Source organism: Solanum pennellii, chromosome 3 (assembly GCF_001406875.1).
Source record: "Solanum pennellii chromosome 3, SPENNV200".
Taxonomy (NCBI): Eukaryota; Viridiplantae; Streptophyta; class Magnoliopsida; order Solanales; family Solanaceae; genus Solanum; species Solanum pennellii.
The window spans coordinates 66,682,896-66,704,269 of NC_028639.1; the positions used below are offsets into that span (position 1 = coordinate 66,682,896).

The 21,374-nt window shown below is 35.2% G+C and overlaps 4 protein-coding genes and 1 non-coding gene across 10 annotated transcripts in view; 1 reads left to right on the forward strand and 4 right to left on the reverse strand.

Moving 5' to 3' along the window:
* Positions 1-1,546: 1,546 nt before the first annotated feature.
* TRNAT-UGU lies at positions 1,547-1,618 on the reverse strand. Its single transcript has one exon. It is a non-coding gene; the product is annotated as a tRNA-Thr (tRNA).
* Positions 1,619-1,660: 42 nt separating this feature from the next.
* LOC107015469 (protein MHF2 homolog) lies at positions 1,661-7,885 on the forward strand. Of its 6 annotated transcripts, none has more exons than XM_027915695.1 (8): positions 1,661-1,762; positions 1,865-1,913; positions 1,992-2,032; positions 2,197-2,236; positions 3,428-3,481; positions 3,574-3,678; positions 4,047-4,090; positions 7,495-7,885. In XM_027915695.1, the coding sequence occupies exons 1-6, from the start codon at positions 1,736-1,738 to the stop codon at positions 3,675-3,677; spliced, it is 315 nt and encodes a 104-aa protein (XP_027771496.1). In that variant the 5' UTR covers positions 1,661-1,735; the 3' UTR covers position 3,678; positions 4,047-4,090; positions 7,495-7,885. The 6 variants fall into 6 exon arrangements, with proteins under 6 accessions (XP_027771496.1, XP_015071236.1, XP_015071235.1 ...); XM_015215750.2 differs by lacking the exon at positions 7,495-7,885 and adding an exon at positions 4,392-4,786; XM_015215749.2 differs by lacking the exon at positions 7,495-7,885 and adding an exon at positions 4,506-4,786.
* On the reverse strand, positions 4,992-7,432 carry LOC107015468 (leucine-rich repeat receptor-like serine/threonine/tyrosine-protein kinase SOBIR1). Its single transcript, XM_015215746.2, has one exon. It carries the CDS (start codon positions 7,109-7,111, stop codon positions 5,195-5,197), a length of 1,917 nt encoding a protein of 638 aa, XP_015071232.1. The 5' UTR covers positions 7,112-7,432; the 3' UTR covers positions 4,992-5,194.
* Positions 7,886-9,913: 2,028 nt separating the features above from the next.
* LOC107014745 (protein SIEVE ELEMENT OCCLUSION B-like) lies at positions 9,914-12,945 on the reverse strand. The gene is made up of 7 exons (XM_015214797.2): positions 12,636-12,945; positions 12,403-12,525; positions 11,854-12,305; positions 11,646-11,758; positions 11,401-11,543; positions 10,836-11,321; positions 9,914-10,749 (listed from the first exon to the last, which is right to left on the reverse strand). The coding sequence occupies exons 1-7, from the start codon at positions 12,873-12,875 to the stop codon at positions 10,132-10,134; spliced, it is 2,175 nt and encodes a 724-aa protein (XP_015070283.1). The 5' UTR covers positions 12,876-12,945; the 3' UTR covers positions 9,914-10,131.
* A 5,416-nt stretch (positions 12,946-18,361) lies between these two features.
* The window catches only part of LOC107014746 (protein SIEVE ELEMENT OCCLUSION B-like), a 20,649-nt gene continuing 17,636 nt past the window's right edge, over positions 18,362-21,374 (reverse strand). Inside the window, 7 exon segments of the mRNA XM_015214799.1 lie at positions 18,362-19,182; positions 19,266-19,522; positions 19,525-19,750; positions 19,830-19,972; positions 20,044-20,156; positions 20,252-20,703; positions 20,801-20,923. Of these exon segments, the coding sequence (XP_015070285.1) occupies positions 18,565-19,182; positions 19,266-19,522; positions 19,525-19,750; positions 19,830-19,972; positions 20,044-20,156; positions 20,252-20,703; positions 20,801-20,923 (1,932 nt within the window). The 3' untranslated portion in view covers positions 18,362-18,564.

Here is a 21,374-nt window from a genome sequence, read left to right on the forward strand (position 1 = left end):
TTATTAACAAAAATAATAATCAAATACAACTTTAAAAATTTAAAATTATAAAGTGAAAAAATGTTTGTAATAATGTGTACGTAGTAGCTCGTATAAAATGAATCTAATCTATGACAGCATCTGACTATCTATTTTGAGATAATTACTCTTTTAGAACAAATTTAATTATATGTTTGAGTTAAATCAGTTGATTTGAGTGATTTTTGTTAGTTTTTATAAATTGTGAGGTATATATATTCAAAAGGATATATTACATTCAAATTTTAAATATTCTTTCTAAAACGTACGGCTAAATCAATTCTAATTTCAACTTTGAAAATTCAAAATAAAATGAATATTTCTTTTGATTTGCGTAGTCAAATGCCAATAGCCATAGCTAAAAGAAAATGATCTGAAATGGACTACAAAGTCGATCCCATTAATTCTAACATTTTGTTGCCTATTTTTATAATAAAAATTTTGTCTAGTCATCACAACAACAACAAAATGCTGATTTTTGTTTATAGCGTTAAGAGATTAGGGTATATTAAATTTAGGGTTGTTTTCTGAAGAATACACCATCTTTAATTATTGCTTTTGTACGTTGATGTTAGTCTAGTGGATTAGCTTATTGCTAGACTTTATAATTCATTGAGCAAATTAGCTAGTGTCATTGTTGGTATTCACAGAAAGGAGGCAACAATTAAAACCTTAAAATTAAGGAGAACTTGTAAAATTCCACAGCTAATTAATTAGATTTGTACACTTTGGTTTGTAATATATATTATGAATCTTATTAGATTTTGATGCATCTAGATACGTCCAAATACATGTATTTTAGGATACATGAAGTCAGAATTAGATGTAACTTATTCTAGATACGTGCAGTGTACATCCAAATGAATTCACGAGTATTTGAAATATATAGACAAATCTTGCTCGCTCTCACCCATCTCGCTCGTCACTCTCTTATGTGTCTATTATCTCGGATATATGTATCTAATGTGTATTCAGTGTGATATACATGTATCTGGGATACACGACTATCTTGTTGACCTCCCTCTCCATCTTGCTCACACATTTTATATGTGTTTGATGTGATTCACATGTATATGAGTTATATGTCTATCTCGTTCGCCTTCCTCCCCATCTTGCTCATCTCTCTCACTATTATGTGTATTTGGTATAAAAATCTAGATGTATCTTCCATAATATATGGTTGGAAACTCTTAATTAATACATAATTATTTAAAATTATAGGATTAGAATATATGGTAGGGATGTATATCTAATAAAATAAGTTTTTCCAAAAAAATAATGTAGGCTCAAACTTGTGTATGTCTTTATGTTACTTGTTACTAGTATTTAGGTTTGATTCTGAACTGGCTACATTTATAAATTGTGCCCATATAATTGTCTATTACTTAAATGATATCCCCAAATTCCCTGCACTTTGCCCCAGCCCAAAAGAAATGTAATCTCCATGAGTCTAATTTGAATAAATACAAAATATTTTGTCTAATTTGAATAAATAAAAGTAATATTTTTCACAAAAACAAAAAGTATATGCCCTCACGCAGGATCGAACTACGGACCTTCAGTTTACAAGACTGACGCTCTACCACTGAGCTATAAGGGCTTCTTCGTGTTAAGCAGCTGCTTAAAAATATTTTTCCAATATTTTTGTTTTTGCCCCTTTCTTTATATTTTGAGTGTTGTTGCGATTCATTGTTCATTTGAATGAGCGTGCAATTCAATGGAGAAGGAGAACACCTTTGATCCTGTAATCATTCCTTCTTCTTTCTTTTCAATCTCCATAAGTTTGTTCCCCGACGATAGTATTTTGATCTGAAAATATAGAACTGCTTTGCTTGGCTTGAAACAGGATTTGGTTCACGAAATTTTCAAGCTTGTTTGGAAAAGAAAAGCTGCAGGTTAAATTTCAGTTTTTCTTCTGTAATTTGAATTTTATTTGTTTTAATTTATCGTTACGTATTTGATAATCGTCGCAGAACGAGGGAAAAATGAATTATCTGAGAATATAGACAATGAGGTAAGCAGAATTCGTCTATCTTTTCGGTTTAACACTATCTCTTTGTTGTTTTTGATACTTTTTGAATTATTTTGCTTAGAGTTTGCGAATTTTGTTGGAATTATTGTGTGTGGTTCAAGTGTGTGTTGTTGAGCTTGAAAGCATTTTGTTAAATGTGTTTGTAGGTTGGGGCTAGCTCATCAAAGAGAATTCGACCAACTTTTGGTAAGAACTTGGCTAATGCATTGTTTTCAGCTCAAGTATGCTACTGTGTTGAACATTAGCATGTCTTACTGATGACTTTAAAATCATGGTTTCGAACTTGGATACTGATTCAATTGGTTAAATACACTCTGGAGGTTTTAGACTTTTTAAGTCAGATTGTCTTTAGGTTTATTTTTGGATTTTTAAAATGTGGATTAAGGAATAATCTATCTAAATATTTTGGAAATAAACAAATTAGAAAGTAAAACAATTCTATTAGCTTATTTAGGAACATCCCCTTCTAGGTAGCCATATGGAATTACAGAAGCCAATTGCATATCTTAAGAAAGGGGTAAGACATGATAAAGATAGGGCAGGTGCATAATGGATGTGCAATGGTATATAGAGAGCACATGAATGAGTTATTACAAGATTAATTCCAATTCTACAAACCAGGTCATCGCTTGAAGATAGTTTTGCAGACCAAATGTACTCTCTTATTTCTTTTACCCTAACAAAAGGGAAAAGAGAAAGCCAGAAAGCTTGCGTTATAGCTTTCTGTGAAGGGCGTGTTTGCTTTATTTTATGTATCACAGAGACATTCTCAGTCTAAAGTTTGATTTCTCTTACTTGTAAGTTAGTGGAGACAAACTTAAACATTAGTGAAAAGAATTAGTACATTTGTTCTAGGATCCAGTTGGGATATTCCCCAAATTTTTACTAGAGAAAGATTCAGTTTAAATATCACTCATGGCAAGTTGCAAGGATTTCTGAGCAAGATATTTCTTTGTGCTTTTATCAATCAGAAAAGTAAACTAATATACTTCTCCCTTTTTTTCTATTTTATTTTACCAATGTTAGTTTCTTCATGACAAGGTAGCTTAACTCGCAAGAAAAGGGAAGAGAATGAAGAAGGTTTAATTTCTGTTTTGTTTTGCCATTTCTCATTTCTTGTTATGGCTTTAGAAGTATTAGAAATGTGGGTTGTGGCAAGCAAGCTTTTCTGAGTATTACCTTCTTGATGACAATGACATATTTAACCTTTAACAAAACTACATTAGCCCACCTTTAGTAACTGCTTCTTATACTGGTATTTACATTTTCTTATATGTGTTGGACCTCTGGTTTGTTATATATTAGCTGAAAGTGGATATGTTCCTTGGACAATGAGTTATCCTTCTCATGTGTGTGTTTCTGTGTTGATGATAAAAGCCAATGCAAATGCACTGAAGCTGAGCTCTGAACTCCTCCGAGTCTTTGTAGCAGGTTTGATCATCAATGAAGAAAAATTGTATTATTTAATTGGCTAAAGTTTCTCGTGCGTGAAGTTTATTTTGAGATCTGTTTCCTTGATGTAGAAGCTATACAACGTGCTGCTACTATTGCTGAAGCTGAGGGCAGTGTCAAAATCGAAGCAACTCATCTAGAGAGGATACTTCCTCAGTTACTTTTAGATTTTTAAGGTACTTGAACGAGATATGAAATTATAAAGTTATGTCAGTAGAGTGCAAAAATGGGGTTTATCTTTTTAAAAATAGGAATGCCATTTTCTCTCTAAACATGCAAGATGTTGGATGATTTCTTTTATAGCTGTTGGACTAACTTGAAAATATTGATTAGACGCGTGCTTTTAGAATTTACGATACTCCATATGTAGCGCATGTTAGTTCTTTTAGAAAATGCTCCTGAAGAAACTTTTGTTTTCTAAGATAATTTTATATTAGTTTTCTATTCAATCTTATTCATTGAAGACGTTTTTAGTGCTAGAAATTATTGTCATACATTGTGTTTGAATTACTTAACTTTCCTTCACAAAGTGCAATTTGGCCAGGATGACTGCAAATTTGCGAAATTGCTAGATCAAAAGCAAGTAAGGTAAATCTTATACCATGTATTTTATCAATGTTTTGAAGGCGAAACTTAGTGGTATATTATCCTGTCTGGCAGTGTTTCATATTTACAATTGCATGCATAATCTGCTCTAAGATTAACAATTGCAGATTTTTATTTCATAGGAATGAGGAGATACACCATTTTTTAGTTTAGTGCTTAAGTAAAGCCGAAAGGAATAAAATTAAATGAGGTCTGAATCCATTCAATGTTATTGATAAATTAGGACAGTAGGATATACAGAACATTCAAATGAAAATGGAAGCACTTGTTTTTGCAATTTCAGGTTCTAGGATGCCTTTCTTATTTCAATAATCTGCTAAGACTATGAATGAAGTAAAAATAATATGACATTTGAATTTCATGATTGGTACTTCTGGCATTTGGCTATTGCTCACAGCATGGAGGATCCTGGTTCTACACCTTTAGTTGTTAGAAAGCTATTACCTGGACAAGCAATCATGTTATTGGTGTCTTCTGCGTACAAGATACTCAGGTTTTCGCATGATATCCTAAATAAGTTTGTTGGTTGTTGCTCTATTAGTTGTTAGAACACTGTTTCCTCTATGAATTATTCTGAATGCTTGCTGTATCATACTAATGAACCGAATAAGGATATGCTTTCTATTTCATGTTTAAAATCTTCCATGATCTAGGGTTACTTAGATTTTTATAGACCAATTCACTAGCTGCTCTCTTGCTTGTGATACAAGTGTTTCTATATTGATCATAATAGTATATTGGAGAATTAACAGTTTCTGGACTGAGTGGAAAGAATTCCATTCACATCTCGAACTACAGAGTACAGACAATAGCGTCCGGAGAATTAGTAGTTTCTGCATCTAGTGGAAAGAATTCGATTCACATTTCATACCATGCTTTAAGGTATCGTAATATAGCAGAGAGAACTTCTGCAAAGAACTTTCATACAGCTAAATATAAGCTTCTCATATTGGAGAGGAAACAAAATACATAAGGACAGTCTCTCATATTGGAGATGTAACAGAATGCACAAGGACAGTCTTACATGAGAATACTTTCTTAGTTTCATGACAAACTTTTATTTACTATAAGTTATCCACTACATACTTAATGCTTGATCTGCATCAACATGCACCTAACATCCTTACTATTAGGCCTCTCCTTGGGATTCTCCATGGTACAAAAGCAGGCAATCTTGAGAACCAAAAGCATTTGGTCCTCATTTCCATTACCCATCAGCTTTGGATCAATTGCTCTGTTTGGATCCTCAGAAGTCATGACATTTCTCATCCATTTCACTAAACTCATCTCAGAAGTGTTTTGGAAGAACTCATCAGATGGAAGCTTTCCCATAACTAGCACGCCTAGCAGCACCCCGAAGCTGTATATATCACACTTATCAGTGAACTTCAGTGTCTGATGATATTCTGGAGCGATGTATCCTATAGTTCCTGCCACATTTGAAGTTGTAATATGTGTATGAGCATCTGGGACAGCCTTTGCAAGGCCAAAATCCGCAATTCGAGCTTCCATGTCATCATCAAGGAGGACATTGCCTGGCTTTAGATCTCTGTGAATTATACGCTGAGTATGATTTATATGGAGATACTCGAGTCCAGCAGCTATTCCCATTGCAATTCGGTGACGTGCCGACCAATCTAGTTCCCGTTTCCCCTCTCTGACTTGCTGGAGGGTATCCTGTAAGCTCCCATTTTTCATGTACTCATAGACCAAGTAGTGGCAGTCTGGTCTTGGCATATGCGCCAGTAGGGGAAGCAAATTCCGGTGTCTGATTTGACCTACAATTTTGATTTCTGATTTAATCTGGCGCATTTTCTTATTCATAGCCTTGCTATCTTCCTCAGTGAGTTCTGCAGCATCCTTTGGTGGTTGTATGATCTTCTTTACGGCTATAATCTTTCCGTCACTTCCAGGTAACGCAGCTTTATAAACTTTTCCACATCCACCTTGCCCAATGAGTTCTAGTGATTCCAATCCATCTTCGTTCTCCAGAAAGGCCAAGTGCTCTGCTTTCTTAATCAATGGACTGAAAATTGTTAAGCCTGAATCATTTCTGATCCCTCTGATCAAAAACATAAGCACCTTGAAGAGGACGGAGAAGATCAACGCTGATAAGCCCCCAGCGAAAACTCCAGCAAAGAATCCAAGAATCCAGGCGCCTACCTTCCTTCTGGTCTTGTTATGTTTGTCTTTTTTTACTGGTACTACAACTGTACTAGGTCCTGGAGCTTGGGCATATCTTGATTTGGACTCCGGTGCCATTGCAGGGCTGTGGCTTGGCCTTGTTGCGTTCTCAGCAAGAATGTAACGCTTAGGAACATAATCTTTTCGATTTAAGTCTGCTGATAAGTGCTCAACTTGACTCACAACAGGCACCGTACCTTCAAGGAAACTGTTGCTTGAAATGTTGAGGAGCCGGAGATTTCTGAAAGATTTCAAGGATTGAGGTATTCTGCCAGTAAACATGTTATCAGCAACGGAGAGTTTTTCAAGGTTAGGAAAGTATTTCAAGAAGTTCAGGTTCCCAGATAACTCATTAGAGCCAAGGTCAAGGATACGAAGTCGGACTAGAGATGATAATTCAGGTGGGACTTTGCCAGAAAATTGGTTGTTTTGAAGGTTCAAGATTTCCAATTTCCTGGAGTCAACTATTTCAGTTGGTATTCTGTCAAAGAGTTTGTTGTTTTGGAGGGACAGCTCTTTGAGCTCAGAAAGCCTCCCAATGGCAGGAGACAGTGTACCCTTCAACCCGTAGGATTTGAAGACAACCCTTGTGACTCTTAGCACGTATGAATTATTTGTGAGTCGTTTTTCGCATGATATTCCAACAGAGTTGCATGGGTTCTCAAGAACATTGCGCTGAGCAGGGATGCCTAAGCCTTTTTGGACAAGGAAAAGAGCACTGTGATCAGGTGAGTAAAGGTTTAGTTTTGCTTGAACAAGAAGGATGACAGTGAAAAAAGACAAAAAAGAAAGGTGTATATGTGAGGCTGTGAAGGTCATCGGATTGGTGTTTTCCGACAGTATTGTGGTGGAATAGGGAGGTGGATGAGGTACCACACTGGTGATGCTTGAGGAGTAGGATGTCTCTTTTAGTTGCTTGGTGGTTCTGAAGGCTGATATTTAAGGTAATACGAAGTGGAAAATGACTTCATAAGTCAAGTTGGGACGTATGTGGAAAAGTTGAGTAGTCCAGGGTCCCAATGGGGATTTCTTCTCCTCATGAGTTGACCTGTGAAATTCCTCATTTGCCATTTGCATTACCCAATTATTTCGAGACAAGAGTGCTTAGTTCATTTCCTAATTTCTTTTGTGTATGTTGGCTATTACAAGGCTAAACATGTTCGTTTTTGAAAATCTTAAACTTATGTATACAATTCATGCAGGCATTTTATATGCTTCAATTGACTCATTTAGTACTTTGGCTGAATAGCATCCATCTGTGTCATATGAAGAGAATTGGAGAATTCATTGGATTCAAAAGAGAATGTACAATGGCAGAGTGTGTCAAGGTGAAGTAAATAATGGGCTTGACTTGTTGAGGTCATTTTTGTTGCCCAATTGGTGGGGAGTTCCATCACCTTTTGGGAAAATCATGTCTGCTTCATTAGTTGCTATATGGTCCCTTTGTCAAGAAACCCTATTTCTCAAACAGATTTATTCCTGGATTTCTCTATGCAAATAGCTGGTCAGATTCGCTATTTACTTATTCTAACTAGTATATAAATGGTTATACATATATGTTATACAATTACCTAGTACTATTTTTAGTTTTAAGTAGTTGAATGGGTGGCTATATAGGTTGGTTCTTTTTCTCTGATCAGGTCGAGATTATTTACTTTTTGGAATGAAATCTACAATTAATATCTGAAATCAATAGTGAAAGAACGTAATGATTGGTATAGATTACGTGATCGAATTGCATGTGTTTTCTTTTATTATGTTGAAATGAAGCAGCACAATATGAATGCTTTAAATTAGAAAATGTTCGATGGTGATGTGGTAAACAGGTGAAAACTGAATCTGGTCAATAACTTTGTGTTTTCATTGGGTGGCTTTCCCTGTAAGAACTGAGAAACTTCTTGATAACCAAAAGAGGACAATTTTCGTTCATGTAACACATGCCAGTCCTTAAGGTGCTGGTGCGATAGAACCTGTTAATTTAGAATATAGTAACTTGAAATTTATTATAATTAAGAATTTATAAATTTTAAATTATGGTTCTGTCTCTGTCTTTAACTAACTAATAACAAATATAGTATATTATAATTTAAAATCTATAAGCTTCAAATTGTGATTTCGTCTGTGCGTTTTAACTAACTACACAAATATCCTTTTTTATCGCTGGAAGAGGACAAGTGATTAGAAACTTCATATAGTCGGTCTATGTAATAATGTAATTTAATATATAACTTTAACAAAAGATGAAAAGCAAAATAAAGAAGCAAGGGGTAATTGTCATTTGATATATACAATTGATTATTATAGGAAATTAAACATTTATATTTATGTATTATATTTTGTCTAAGTTATATTGCTTTATGTTTGCTAACGTCATATAATATTTGATTTGCAATTTAAAAATTCACATAGAATTTATATAAAAGAAAAAAAGGAATAACTGACACATAAATAATAAAATCCTACCTAATTAGTTATTTATCGCATAAAATAATATAAAAATTTTCCGTGTAACACCTTGCATTAAAATTATACTCCCTTTTATTTGTTCACTAAAGTATGTTCAAACTTGGTGACCATGCTTATTGGTTCATTTATGTTTATTTGACTGAAAAGTGGGACTCTATTGTTCTTTTTTCCTCTTCATTTTTCCAGCCATGCCCCGTGAAACACGCCACGGGCTTAACCTACGGGCAAATCCATCGTAAATTCAATATTTTTGATGAGAAATATGTTTATATACAAAATTTTAATAATTTTTTTAAAAAAATATTAAATATAAACACATAAAATTAAAAATTAATGATATATTTGATATTAAAGAATTTAAAAATTAAATTTATAAAATTTAAATCTTAATTGGCTAGTAAGCCTTAACCAAGGCTAAAGTGGGATGAATTAAGAAAAGAATAATATTTTTTTAGTGAAATATGGCAAAAGAAATAACTCTCCTTTGATTGGTTTGAGGGACCGTATAGTTAGGAGCTAAATTTCTATGAACTCATGATCATGCATCAGTTGACTAAATATAATACTAATTGTTATGAAATAACTAGCTTAACAAATTTATATTAATAAACTAAATTTAAAAGAAGAATAAGAAAGAGCATAATCTATTCCAAACTTTATTTTTATTGTCTCTTTTGTGAATGAAAGTAATTGCTATTTATAGCGAAGAAGTAATATACAAACTAACACTTGTTCATTAGGAAGTTATCCACTTGGCCAAGTGATGACACCTCTCAAATGGGTGATAACAATCAAAGGGGTGACTCCCAAATTGTAAGTAATATTTATGCTATTCTAAAACTCGCTCTTACTAGTAGATGGTTCTTAGGAAGTAATTTGTTCAACTTGAACTTCAATGAAAAGATCTAATTAGAAGAATTACTAATTACCTACATAATAGATTCGAATGTTAAAGTTTCTGTGTTTATATTAAGCCACAAATTTCATGTTGTGCTAGGCTTAGGAAAACAGCAACAAGGCAACCTGAATCTAGATGCACCTTAATTTTGACACGACTAAGTCCTTTATCTTTAATATCTTGTTGTAACTAAGACATAGTTATTGTTGTTGATATTGAACGTTTAACTATTGATGAAGAGTACTCTTGAATGAAAGTTAGGGAAAAAAAAGAAGGTGCCTTCAATTTCATTACCTATAAATTATTACACACTGAAAAAGTAGTCTAGAGCAGATCAAAGACATGGAATTCTTTGATAACCAGACATTACAACATAATAGTAAAAACGGAAGTGGTAAAAAAGACCAACCAATTATTTTAGATAACAACAAAAATATAGAAAACCAAAGCAATCAATAGAAGCAAAGGAGTTGGCTCAATCAGTGCAGCAACGGTACATGAAGAACCTCTCCATTGGCCTTCCACATTCAGCACAAACAATCATTTCAGGAATATCGCCATCAAGTCCTGGAAGAATTAAGCGATTGCAATGCTCAGGAGTATGCAATTGCAAGAAATATTCAATAAGTGCTGGCACAAATCCTTTAACTCTAGCGTCTTCTTCCCAAATTGTGTAATCGTCCAATGTCTTGGTAATTATCTGGCTTTTAGCTCGAGCCATCTCGAATGATCCCCTGCTTATGAGTGCCCATCCTTGATCACTTCCATCGAAGCTCAGCATTGTCAACACTTCTTGCATAACTTTATCCTCTTGGATGGTTTTCCCTAGCTGCATTTTTGAGTAGAACATGCTCTCAATTCTTGTCCAGAAGTACCAAACTGATGTTAAGTCCATCAAACAGTAACTCAGATTTTCTGCCGTTATCATGCTGTTGATCCTTCTAACTCTCTCCTTGTTGTTGCTCTTTCCTACATATAACATTTGTAGGTCGATCCCAGCTCTCTGTGCCACGCTTCGTGCGGATTTTGTGAAATTGCGGATCCAATCCATGTCTTCTCCTCCATATAAACAGATAAATTTACCACTTGCCATCTGATTAAAATTCTAAAGAATAAGTATTGTTGACAAGAAAGAAAATTAATTATACTTGGGGATGTTAGTATAAGATAAGATTTTACCCAATCGATTAAGTTGGGATCAATGCCATCAACCACGAGCTCAAGTCTCCAAGATTCCATATTCCAGAGAGATTCCTCTTTTGAAATAGTGAAGGGATAGGCCAAATTTCCCCAAATCCAAGCCATGTGAATAGCATTGGGACAGGCAACTTTGCCCTGTTGTGGATCCAAGGTTACAAGCATCATTTTCTTTGTGAAATGCCACTTTTCTTTGACGAATTTGACGATTGCTGGCTCTAACAAGGATGGATGGTGCAATGTGTACCATGGCATAAGTGCTTGCAACTCCTTAAATTTTTGTTCCTGCGCGTCATTCCATTCCTTTGATCGATCCACAATTGGAAGCCAAACTATTTCGTATTGAAATTCTGGCCTTGACCTTGACTCAAGGTAAATTTGAGACAGTACTAATATCTCCTCATGGCTAGCCTCAAGATCTGATAGCAGCAGCAGAACAGTCTTTCTTCTTAGCACTTCAACACTAGCCTGAAATTGAATTATACAGAAGTCATGAAAAACTAAGATAAACGCGAAAATTGATTATAATTTCAAGTTATGAACGTACCCTTGTGTGAGTGGTTCCGACTTCAAGTGGAAGTAAATCATCCTTGATATAAATCATCGCCCTCATTATCTTCATGTTGTCGAATTGTGTAGCCTCAAAGAGGTGCACCAGCATTTGGAAGTACTCGACGTGCATCTTTTCCTCTGCACAGAACATTGATGTAAACAGTAAATACAAGCCCATCACAAAATTCCTATCACTGGCCTACATTTTAGTACTTAATAAATCATGATTTTGTTACTTACGAATATGAGCATAGCAACGGTTTAGTTCAGCTCTGAGGTGTTCGCTTATATTTCTCAGCTTGTGTGTGGAGCTTGACATTTCCCATGTGTCTGCTGTGGTAGCTACTATCATGCTGCAGCATCAATTAATCAATTGTTAATTACTTCGATTTTGGACCAAAATATTAGACGAAAAAAAATAGTTTTGTTTAAAACAGAGGAGGCTTACTCATAGCTCATTCCAAGAAGGGTAGTTAGTTGGGAAGCACAAGCAACAATACTTTTAATAGTCCAATAAACAGCAGTAGGAATGTGACTGATCGCGACAGACAAAGGTGGTTGATCTTCAGTAATGTACTGAGAAGGAAGTTTCTTGAATTCCATTATGATTTTGGTTACTTCCAAAATGGCCTTGATGAGTTCATTGATGGCATCGAATCGAGACCTGAGGCTAGCACTATGTTCCATGATGTCTGGTAGTTGTTTTAAGATGGCCACAGATTTGGCCAAGGGATGAGTGGCAAACATCTGAGCCACCAGCCAGAATTCACCATAAGTAACGGCAAATGCTGCTAAAGATATGACTAGTTTCGCGTCCCATTGGTAGCCAGAGAGCATCCCTAAGACTGACATTGTTGTTGAATGTGTATCATGACCTCCACTTGAGCACTTGCATGTTAACTGCAATCACAATTGTAGATGCAATCAATGTTTATGGAATTTAATAAAGACTTTTGAAACTTGTGATGTGTAACCAGTATATAGTATGAAGTAGTACCTCGCAAGAGACTTTGTGTATGATATAAGCCAATCCTTCGAGTATGCCATCGAAAGCAAGTGAGGCCTTTTCTTCCAACTTCAATGCTTCAATATTACCTTCAAGATGATGAGCTCCCGCGCCCTGGAAACATAAAAGTTAGTTATTGCTGCTACATATATATACCTAAACAGAGCCAACAAAACTTAATTTGTTGTATTTACAAGAAACTAAACGTATACGAAAAATGTTACATTAAGCACGCCATCCATGGCAGCAGGATAGGAATGTTGAAAGACGTCCTCAACAATGTGGAGAATGACATTAACATCAACTTCACGACCATCAGGATTGTGAGTATCCAGGATTTTCTTAGACATAGCATGATCATCAGACAACGAGAAAACGGGGCGTTCTCGCTTAGTCATTGCCTGTTGAGTTGGCTTCAGACCGCGAGTTGTTGCTGCTGCAGGCACCAAAGCATGACTTGCCATTTTTTGTTGCTAATTTGGGATTTTAATTGAAGAAAAAAAAAAGATTGGTTTAATTTACTAAGCTTTGTTTATGATGATGTTTAGTGAAACATGCAGGCAAGGTATATATAGTGGGAAAAAAAATGAATAAAGAAATGTGGGGACAAATTGAATCAAGTACCTTGCTTGTAAGATGGTGTAATATCCTAAAAGCACCTATTAAAATGGATAAGTAATCATTAGCCTTGCTGCATTGTGGACCCTTACAAATCTCTTTACAGAGTTAAAGTATAGAATAATTTCATTTTTAATTTTGATTGGTACAAGTCTACAACTCCTAGATTTGATTGTTAGAATGAGAAAAAAATGTAATGTTTGTTGGTAGTAAGTGATGAGAGCTTAGACTTTAGCATAATGGAGTTAGTAGCGTAACAATAGTATATACAGTGTAATTTTTTAAATAGATAGTATCTTAAATGGTCATTCATGACTCGAGTATGGATTATTTTCTTGAAAAATTATTCAATTTGATTTTATAATTTTAAATGACTCAATTATAAATGGTGTAATTTATATGTACATAATAAGAAAATTACTTATTCATTTACATAGTGTAATATCGTAGCAAAGAAGAAACAAAACGTGTGACTCCACCAACAATAAAATGGTTAAACTGAGCACTTTTTTTAAATATTATTTAAATTGATTGAGTGATTTTCTAGATGAAATATAAGAATAGCTTAATAACTTTTAAGTTATATAATTAAATTGAATAATTTTCAGGTTATAAAATAAAATTGAGTGTTTTTCTCGGAGAACCATCCTTAGTTGATTGATTTTTGATTTGCAAAAACAAAACATAATTAAATGACTGTGATATAACTATGCATTATTTTGTAATTGATTTGGATCACCAGGTAATTTCCACTATTGTACACTATTAAAAATCACCAGGGAAAGAGTACCTAATACTTTTTTGATTGAAGCAGACAAATAAATAATTTCCTTGATCATAAATTTATCTTGCCATATAGTAATGATTAGGTAAGCTATTTGGATGAAAATGTGTTCTTATTAATTTAATTGGTTCTCTCCGAACTCGTTAATATTAATCGAGATTATTTAATAGATATTTGATCATGAATATTCTTTTTATCTTTTTTTTTTTGAATTGAAATTCAAAAATTATGTATTGCCATACATTAAAAAATTATTTTCACTTTAAATTATTCATTCATATTCAAAACCAAATTATTCATAAAAACTATTAATTTATATTCATAATCAAACATAACTTAATTTTTTGAATATCTTTTCTATTTTTTTAAAAATAAAATCTCTGTCTTTGTATGATGAGAAGAAGATAGGAATATATGTGAAGATGAGCTTTACTCCCTTTTTAAAAAAAATTATTATATAGTATATTTGTTCGTGTTGTCCCACTTACAAAGTGATACGAGTATTCTTAATTAGACTATCACTTGCCCCTTTAGGGCATCACAATAAATAAAAAATAAAAAGACAAAACACTTGGAAACTTTAATTTAAGTCATAATTAGATGACATACTCTTGGGACTCATTTGTAGAGTGTATGAAAATATTGTTAAATAAAGTTTAGTAATGATTGCATTAGTAATGCATGTATTAGTTATGCTTGCATATAATGACCCTTCAGATCATTATTTCCTTAAAGCTCCCTTTTCTGTCGTTTAGAGCATTTCTATATCAACATCAAGTCATTTATGACTTGATGATACTGACAGTTTGATCGCCTGATTGTTCGTTTGGATTTAGTGCAATTTCCCGTGTTTTAGACGTCTTGAAGCTTGAAAAGTGACTTTTAGTCCTTTATCAGGTAAACGGCCTCAAAGGAATTTTGAGAGTTGCATCAGCTCCGCAATGACCAAATTAGGGGTGTAGCAACGTCGACACTAGTATCGAAGCCTTCGATGCGAGTTGGACCATTAGGCGTTTTAGCTTTTGAAATCTGGCCTAAGATTGACTTTGGTCAACATTCTTGAAAAAAGCGCTCGGATGAAAATTATGTAAGCGCGGTTAGCCCCGAAATGTCCAGTTTGGTCTAGAATGACCTTCCATTCGACTCCCGAAGTCCCCAGACTCATTTCGAGTCCCTCGGTGGATTTTGATTAAAAATGACCTTTGGAAGTGGGATCCACTTTTTATCGAGATGACCTCTGATGAAAATTCTGACTGCGCTATTGAGTATATAACGTCAAATTTAGTGGGGTAGCATAGTTCGTATACACACACAGGATTCTGAACGAATTTCGAGCACCTTGTCAGAGACTTTAAAAGATAGTAAAAGTTGAAATCTGGTGCCACCCTTTTAGCGACCAGAGTTTGGGATTTTAACGACTAGATTTTGGGGGTTTTAGAGACCAGTTTCGCCTTTTATAAAACCCTCAATTCAACTTCAACCCTCTTTTTAAAAGTGCCGATATCTTGAGTTATAGAGTTCCAATTTGAGCGATTCAATAGGCTAGGTTGTGAGATTTTTCGAGGAAAATGTGTTGGTGAGCTTGGGAGATGCTTTGGGACCTTCGTTTAATGTAAATTTTTGTTTTCACCTGCTGTCTTGGCTACTTTATGAACCCAATTTGTGGGATATTTTCGGACTTGATTTCTCCCTCATTCTAAATTCGAATTCGATGATTTCAGTGGCTATCTTGAGTGTTTTTTTAGGAGAATGCGTTGACGTGGTTGAAATTTGTATTTGAAGTTTCGTCAGAGGTAAAAATTGTGTTTTGGCTGCTGTGATAGCTCATTTTTAAGCTCAATTTGTAGAAAATTTTAGAAAATGATTTCTTGGTCATTTTAGGTCTAAATATGGTGATTCAAGAGCTTAGATTGCGATTTTTTTCATGAGGATTGTCGTGCTGTGATTGGTTTCAGCATTTGGACCCTCATTTTTGACATTTTCTTGTAAATAGTTGTTGCTATTGTTGTTCATTTTTAGTGTGATTTTGGGTTTTTAGTTGCATGTCATATTGATACTGTTCCGAGCCCCAAATTGTGTTCCAAGTTGGAACACATGTTTGAGGATATGTTTAGAACTTATTTTGGTGTCAATTTTGGAATTTCCAGTGTGGGTCTCATTTTCCCGATTTTGACCCCGAAATTGGTCTGACTCTGTTTCTTGCGATTTTAGTGTCTAAACGACCGCACTAACATTGTGACTCTAATTTTGATAGCGTATGAGGCCGTTCGAAAAGGAAAAATATCAGAGAAGTATTTTTGGAGCACGTGTGATCGGCCTACAAGTAGGCTACGACTTCCCTCTCTTAGATTGAGCTCGAGCATGTGAATGCATGTTGATTAGTTGGGATTTGGGTTGGGTAGTTATTGAATCATGCATATGTGCTTAGAAATCATGTTTTTGGCCTATTTCGGGAATTATCGGGTAATTGTGAGCATGTTTTTGTTATTAGTTGACCCGCATTACAATGTGTACTACTTTTTTGAACCATGTTGGGCCTTAGTTTAGGTTTGGCTAGGGCTTCCCTTAGAAATGCATGATTCGGAACGATAATACTTAGTCTGATAGTTTGGGCCTTAATCCAGTCAATACACTTGCCCTGGCGATAGTTAAACTTACTTCTTCGATGTTACGGCTTCACGAGTTACGTCGGTGACACTGAGTTTCGCTCCACAATTCGAAGTGTATTTTTGATTCGGTTTCAAGGACTTACATTGATTGGATGAGTGTGGATGGCGTTCCACGAACAGTTATGATTATGGATCGATATAGACTCTTTTAGCCGCTACATTGGCACCTTTGTCGGGCATCCAGATTCAAGGTCCGACCTCGACCCCATTGATATTCTTGAAGAGTATCCGAATTCAAGGTCCGACATCGACCTTATTGATATTCTTGAAGATCATCCGGTTCAAGGTTTGACCTCAATCACCCGTATACTTATACAGAATATCCGGTTAGAGGTCCGGCCTCAGTTACATGATACTTGTGATTGGATACTTGGGCACCTTTGGTGAGCATCCGGTTCGAGGTTCGGCTTTCAGATTCTACTATTTGGGGTTGAGGTTCTGGTTCGATGTTCTTCGGTCTTGAGTTCTCAGATACAATTCTCTTTAGTTATAGTTATTCTGTGCACTCGTTAGGCTTATGGGGGTTCGTTCGGATTTTTATTTAAATTTGCGCACAAGTGTACCTTATGGGCTTATGGGGGTCCAGTTAGGTGTAGATAGCTTATATATTACTTTAGTTAGTTCTTCCGACACTCATGTGCATTCCAATGTTAATTAGACTTTTGACCTCTCGTTGTGTTATTCCTTCTTTTCATACTGCTTTTACTTTTCAAGAGTCGGCCTATGATGCCTACTAGGTACCTGTTGTTTGGTACTCATGCTATGCTCTGCATCTATTTTCGTGATGTAGGTCCGAGCACTAGTAGCCAGCGCTGATCGAGTTTGGAGCAGTCTGATCCAGAGACTGGGGTGAGCACACATCGTTTTGTACTATTTCAGTCTCCATCTGTATATATATAGACTTGTCTTTTACCTTTCAAGACAGTTTAGTTTCTTTGGCCTACTTTTGGGACTTGTACTCGTTTTGTTGGTAGCTCTGTACTTGTGACTTTTAGGTTATGGTAGGGATCTTTATTTGTATATATGTTTTGGTTTGCTTTCGCCTGATTATATTGTTATCTTAAATTTTGCATACTCTTATTTAGTTTCTACCCTCAAACCTGTTACTTGATGTTCCAGGTTACGGGTTGGCTTACCTACTGGTGGGTTATAGTAGGTGTCATCATGACTCAAGAAATCGGGTCGTGACATTGCATTAATTACACATAAATTATATTTATGCATTGTTTGGATTGATGCATTAAAAATAACATGCATTGCATAAAAAATTATTTACAAAGATACCCTCCACGATTATGGTGGGGAAAAAAATAGAAAAAGAGGTTTGGAAGGGAAATTGGGTCTTTAATCATACTAATGCATTCATTTTTACCATTTCATTGGTAATACCTAAAAATTCATAGTATTAGCAATACACACCTTAATTAACACATAATAGAGTGTATGACTAATACGAATATTAACTATATATAAATTAGAAAAGAAAAGAGAATCGAATAACATACTAATAATACACAAGCTAATAAATGCACACTCTACTAAACTACATTGTCTAGTATAGGCTAACGGCCTATTATTACGCGTTGTATTTTGCATAACAATTATTTGAAAGGGGATGTGATGTTTCAACTACTTCTAGTAAGTGATAGAATACTATTTTTTTTTCTCTCAAAAGAAACGTGTATTATGAAAATTGAAGATCATTTGAATTTTTGAAGTGGTTTGATACTACTGAAAAGGCAAGCAATCCGATCCCCTACCTTGCTATTTTAATTTCTTGGCCTTAGCTGTTGTAATTATGGCCCCAAGAGATGGTTTGGATTCATCTTAAGGTGGAAAAATTCAAGTTTATGATGATTTTATCACGTAAGACCTTAGATTGTTATAAACATATTTGTTCTTATTTATTTACCATAATTCATTAATACAACCAAAAAATTGATAGGTTTAGACGAATGAGAAAAATGACTTCTCTTAGTGAAATTTAGATATACAGAAGCGGTAAAAAAGACCAACCAATTATTTTAGGTAACAACAAAAATATAGAAAACCAAAGCAATCAATAAAAGAAAAGGAGTTGAATCAATCAGTGCAGCAACGGTACATGAAGAACCTCTCCATTGGCCTTCCACATTCAGCACAAACAATCACTTCAGGAATATCGCCATCAAGTCCTGGAAGAATTAAGCGATTGCAATGCTCAGGAGTGTGCAATTGCAAGAAATATTCAATAAGTGCTAGCACAAATCCTTTAGTTTTTGCGCTTTCTTCCCAAGTTGTGTAATCTTCCAATGTCTTGGTAATTATCTGGTTTTTAGCTCGAGCCATCTCGAATGATCCCCTGCTTATGAGTGCCCACCCTTGATCACTTCCATCGAAGCTCAGCATTGTCAACACTTCTTGCATAATTTTATCCTCTTGGATGGTCTTCCCTAGCTGCATTTTTGAGTAGAACATGCTCTCAATTCTTGTCCAGAAGTACCAAACTGATGTTAAGTCCGTCAAACAGTAACTCAGATTTTCATCCGTTATCGTGCTGTTGATCTTTCTAACTCTCTCCTTGTTGTTGCTCTTTCCTACATATAACATTTGTAGTTCGATCCCAGCTCTCTTTGCCACGCTTTGTGCTGATTTTGTGAAACTACGGATCCAATCCATGTCTTCTCCTCCATATAAACAGATAAATTTACCACTTGCCATCTGATTAAAATTCTAAAGAATTAGTATTTGACAGAAAGAAAATTAATTATACTTGGGGATGTTAGTATAAGATAAGATTTTACCCAATCCATTAAGTTGGGAACAATGCCATCGACCACGAGCTCAAGTCTCCAGGATTCCATATTCCAGAGAGATTCCTCTTTTGAAAGAGTGAAGGGATAGGCCAAATTTCCCCAAATCCAAGTCATGTGAATAGCTTTGGGACAGGCAACTTTGCCCTGTTGTGGATCCAAGGTTACAAGCATCATTTTCTTTGTGAAATGCCACTTCTCTTTGACGAACTTGGCAATTGCTGGCTCTAACAAGGATGGATGGTGCATGTGTACCATGGCATAAGTGCTTGCAACTCCTTAAATTTTTGTTCCTGCGCGTCATTCCATTCCTTTGATCGATCCACAATTGGAAGCCACACTATTTCGTATTGAAATTCTGACCTTGACCTTGACTCAAGGTAAATTTGAGACAGTACTAATATCTCCTCATGGCTAGCCTCAAGATCTGACAGCAGCAGTAGAACAGTCTTTCTTCTAAGCACTTCAACAATAGCCTGAAATTGAATTATACAAGTCATGAAAAAGTAAGAAAAAAGCGAAAAATTAATCATAAATTTGAAGTTATGAACATACCCTTGTTTGAGTGGTCCCGACTTCAAGTGGAAGTAAATCATCCTTGATATAAATCATCGCCCTCATTATCTTCATGTTGTTGAATTGTGTTGCCTCAAAGAGGTGCACCAGCATTTGAAAGAACTCGATGTGCATCTTTTCCTCTGCACAGAACATTGATGTAAATACAAAATTCCAATTTTAGTACTTAATAAATCATGATTTTGTTGCTTACGAATATGCTGATAGCAACGGTTTAATTCAGCTCTGAGGTGTTCGCTTATATTTTTCAGCTTGTGTGTGGAGCTTGACATTTCCCATGTGTCTGCTGTGGTAGCTACTATCATGCTGCAGCATCAATTTATCAATTGTTAATTACTTCAATTTGGACCAAATTATTAGACGAAGAAAAGATTAATTTGTTTTAAACAGAGGAGGCTTACTCATAGCTCATTCCAGAAAGAGTAGTAAGTTGGAAAGCACAAGCAACAATACTTTTAATTGTCCAATAAACAGCAGTAGGAACGTGAGTAATCGCGACAGACAAAGGTGGTTGATCTTCAGTGATGTACTGAGACGGAAGCTTCTTGAATTCCATTATGATTTTGGTTACATCCAAAATGGCCTTGATGAGTTCATTAATGGCATCGAATCGAGACTTGAGGCTACCATGATGTTCCATGATATCTGGCAGTTGTTTTAAGATGGCAACAGATTTGGCCAAGGGATGAGTGCCAAACAGCTGAGCCACCAGCCAGAATTCACCATAGGTAACGGCAAATGCTGCTAAACATATGACTAGTTTCGCGTCCCAATGGTAGTTAGAGAGCATCCCTAAGACTGACATTGTTGTTGAATGTGTATCATGACCTCCACTTGAGCAGTTGCATGTTAACTGCAATCACAATTGTAGATGCAATCAATGTTTATGGATTTTATTAAAGACTTTTGAAACCTGTGATCTGTAACCAATATATAGTATGAAGTAGTACCTCGCAAGAGACTTTGTGTATGATATAAGCCAATCCTTCGAGTATGCCATCAAAGGCAAGTGAGGTCTTCTCTTCTAACTTCAATGCTCCAACATTAGCTTCAAGATGATCATTTCCCGTGCCCTGGAAACATAAAATGTTAGTTATTGCTGCTACATATATACCTAAACAGAGCCAACAAAACTTTAATTTGTTGTATGATAGAATGTATGCTTTCACTTAACGAGTAATGGACCAGGTCCCTTACTTCAACTCAGAAAATTACCAGAAAGTTGAATGCAGTAAAATCAACACAATGATTTTACGTGGAAACCTCCTTGCTTAAGGGAGTAAAACCACGACCTGTCTCACAGGATTTTCAATCGTTTTCACTAATCTTCAAAAGCAAAAGCGAAACACGATTACACCAAATGTAAGAAAGAGTTATCAATCTTACCGTTAAGCAATAGACCTCTATTGCTCAACAAGCCAAAGTAGAAAAACAATCTACCCACTAAGCAATCCCACCTGGACAACCTAGACTTTTAACTCAACACACCAATTCCTTTATAGATTTAGGAGTGGTTTACAATTT

What these genes read in the sequence shown, in the direction of transcription:
- LOC107015468 (XM_015215746.2), bottom strand. Translation starts at nt 7,111, where the DNA reads ATGACCTTCACAGCCTCACATATACACCTTTCTTTTTTGTCTTTTTTC.
- LOC107014745 (XM_015214797.2), bottom strand. Translation starts at nt 12,875, where the DNA reads ATGGCAAGTCATGCTTTGGTGCCTGCAGCAGCAACAACTCGCGGTCTG. An exon ending in CTTCTTGGAATGAGCTATGA is followed by an intron (nt 11,759 to 11,853) that starts GTAAGCCTCCTC and finishes TTGATGCTGCAG; the next exon opens with CATGATAGTAGCTACCACAG. An exon ending in ATCCCAACTTAATCGATTGG is followed by an intron (nt 10,750 to 10,835) that starts GTAAAATCTTAT and finishes AATTTTAATCAG; the next exon opens with ATGGCAAGTGGTAAATTTAT.
- LOC107015469 (XM_027915695.1), top strand. Translation starts at nt 1,736, where the DNA reads ATGGAGAAGGAGAACACCTTTGATCCT. An exon ending in AGGAGAACACCTTTGATCCT is followed by an intron (nt 1,763 to 1,864) that starts GTAATCATTCCT and finishes GGCTTGAAACAG; the next exon opens with GATTTGGTTCACGAAATTTT. An exon ending in CCTCCGAGTCTTTGTAGCAG is followed by an intron (nt 3,482 to 3,573) that starts GTTTGATCATCA and finishes TCCTTGATGTAG; the next exon opens with AAGCTATACAACGTGCTGCT.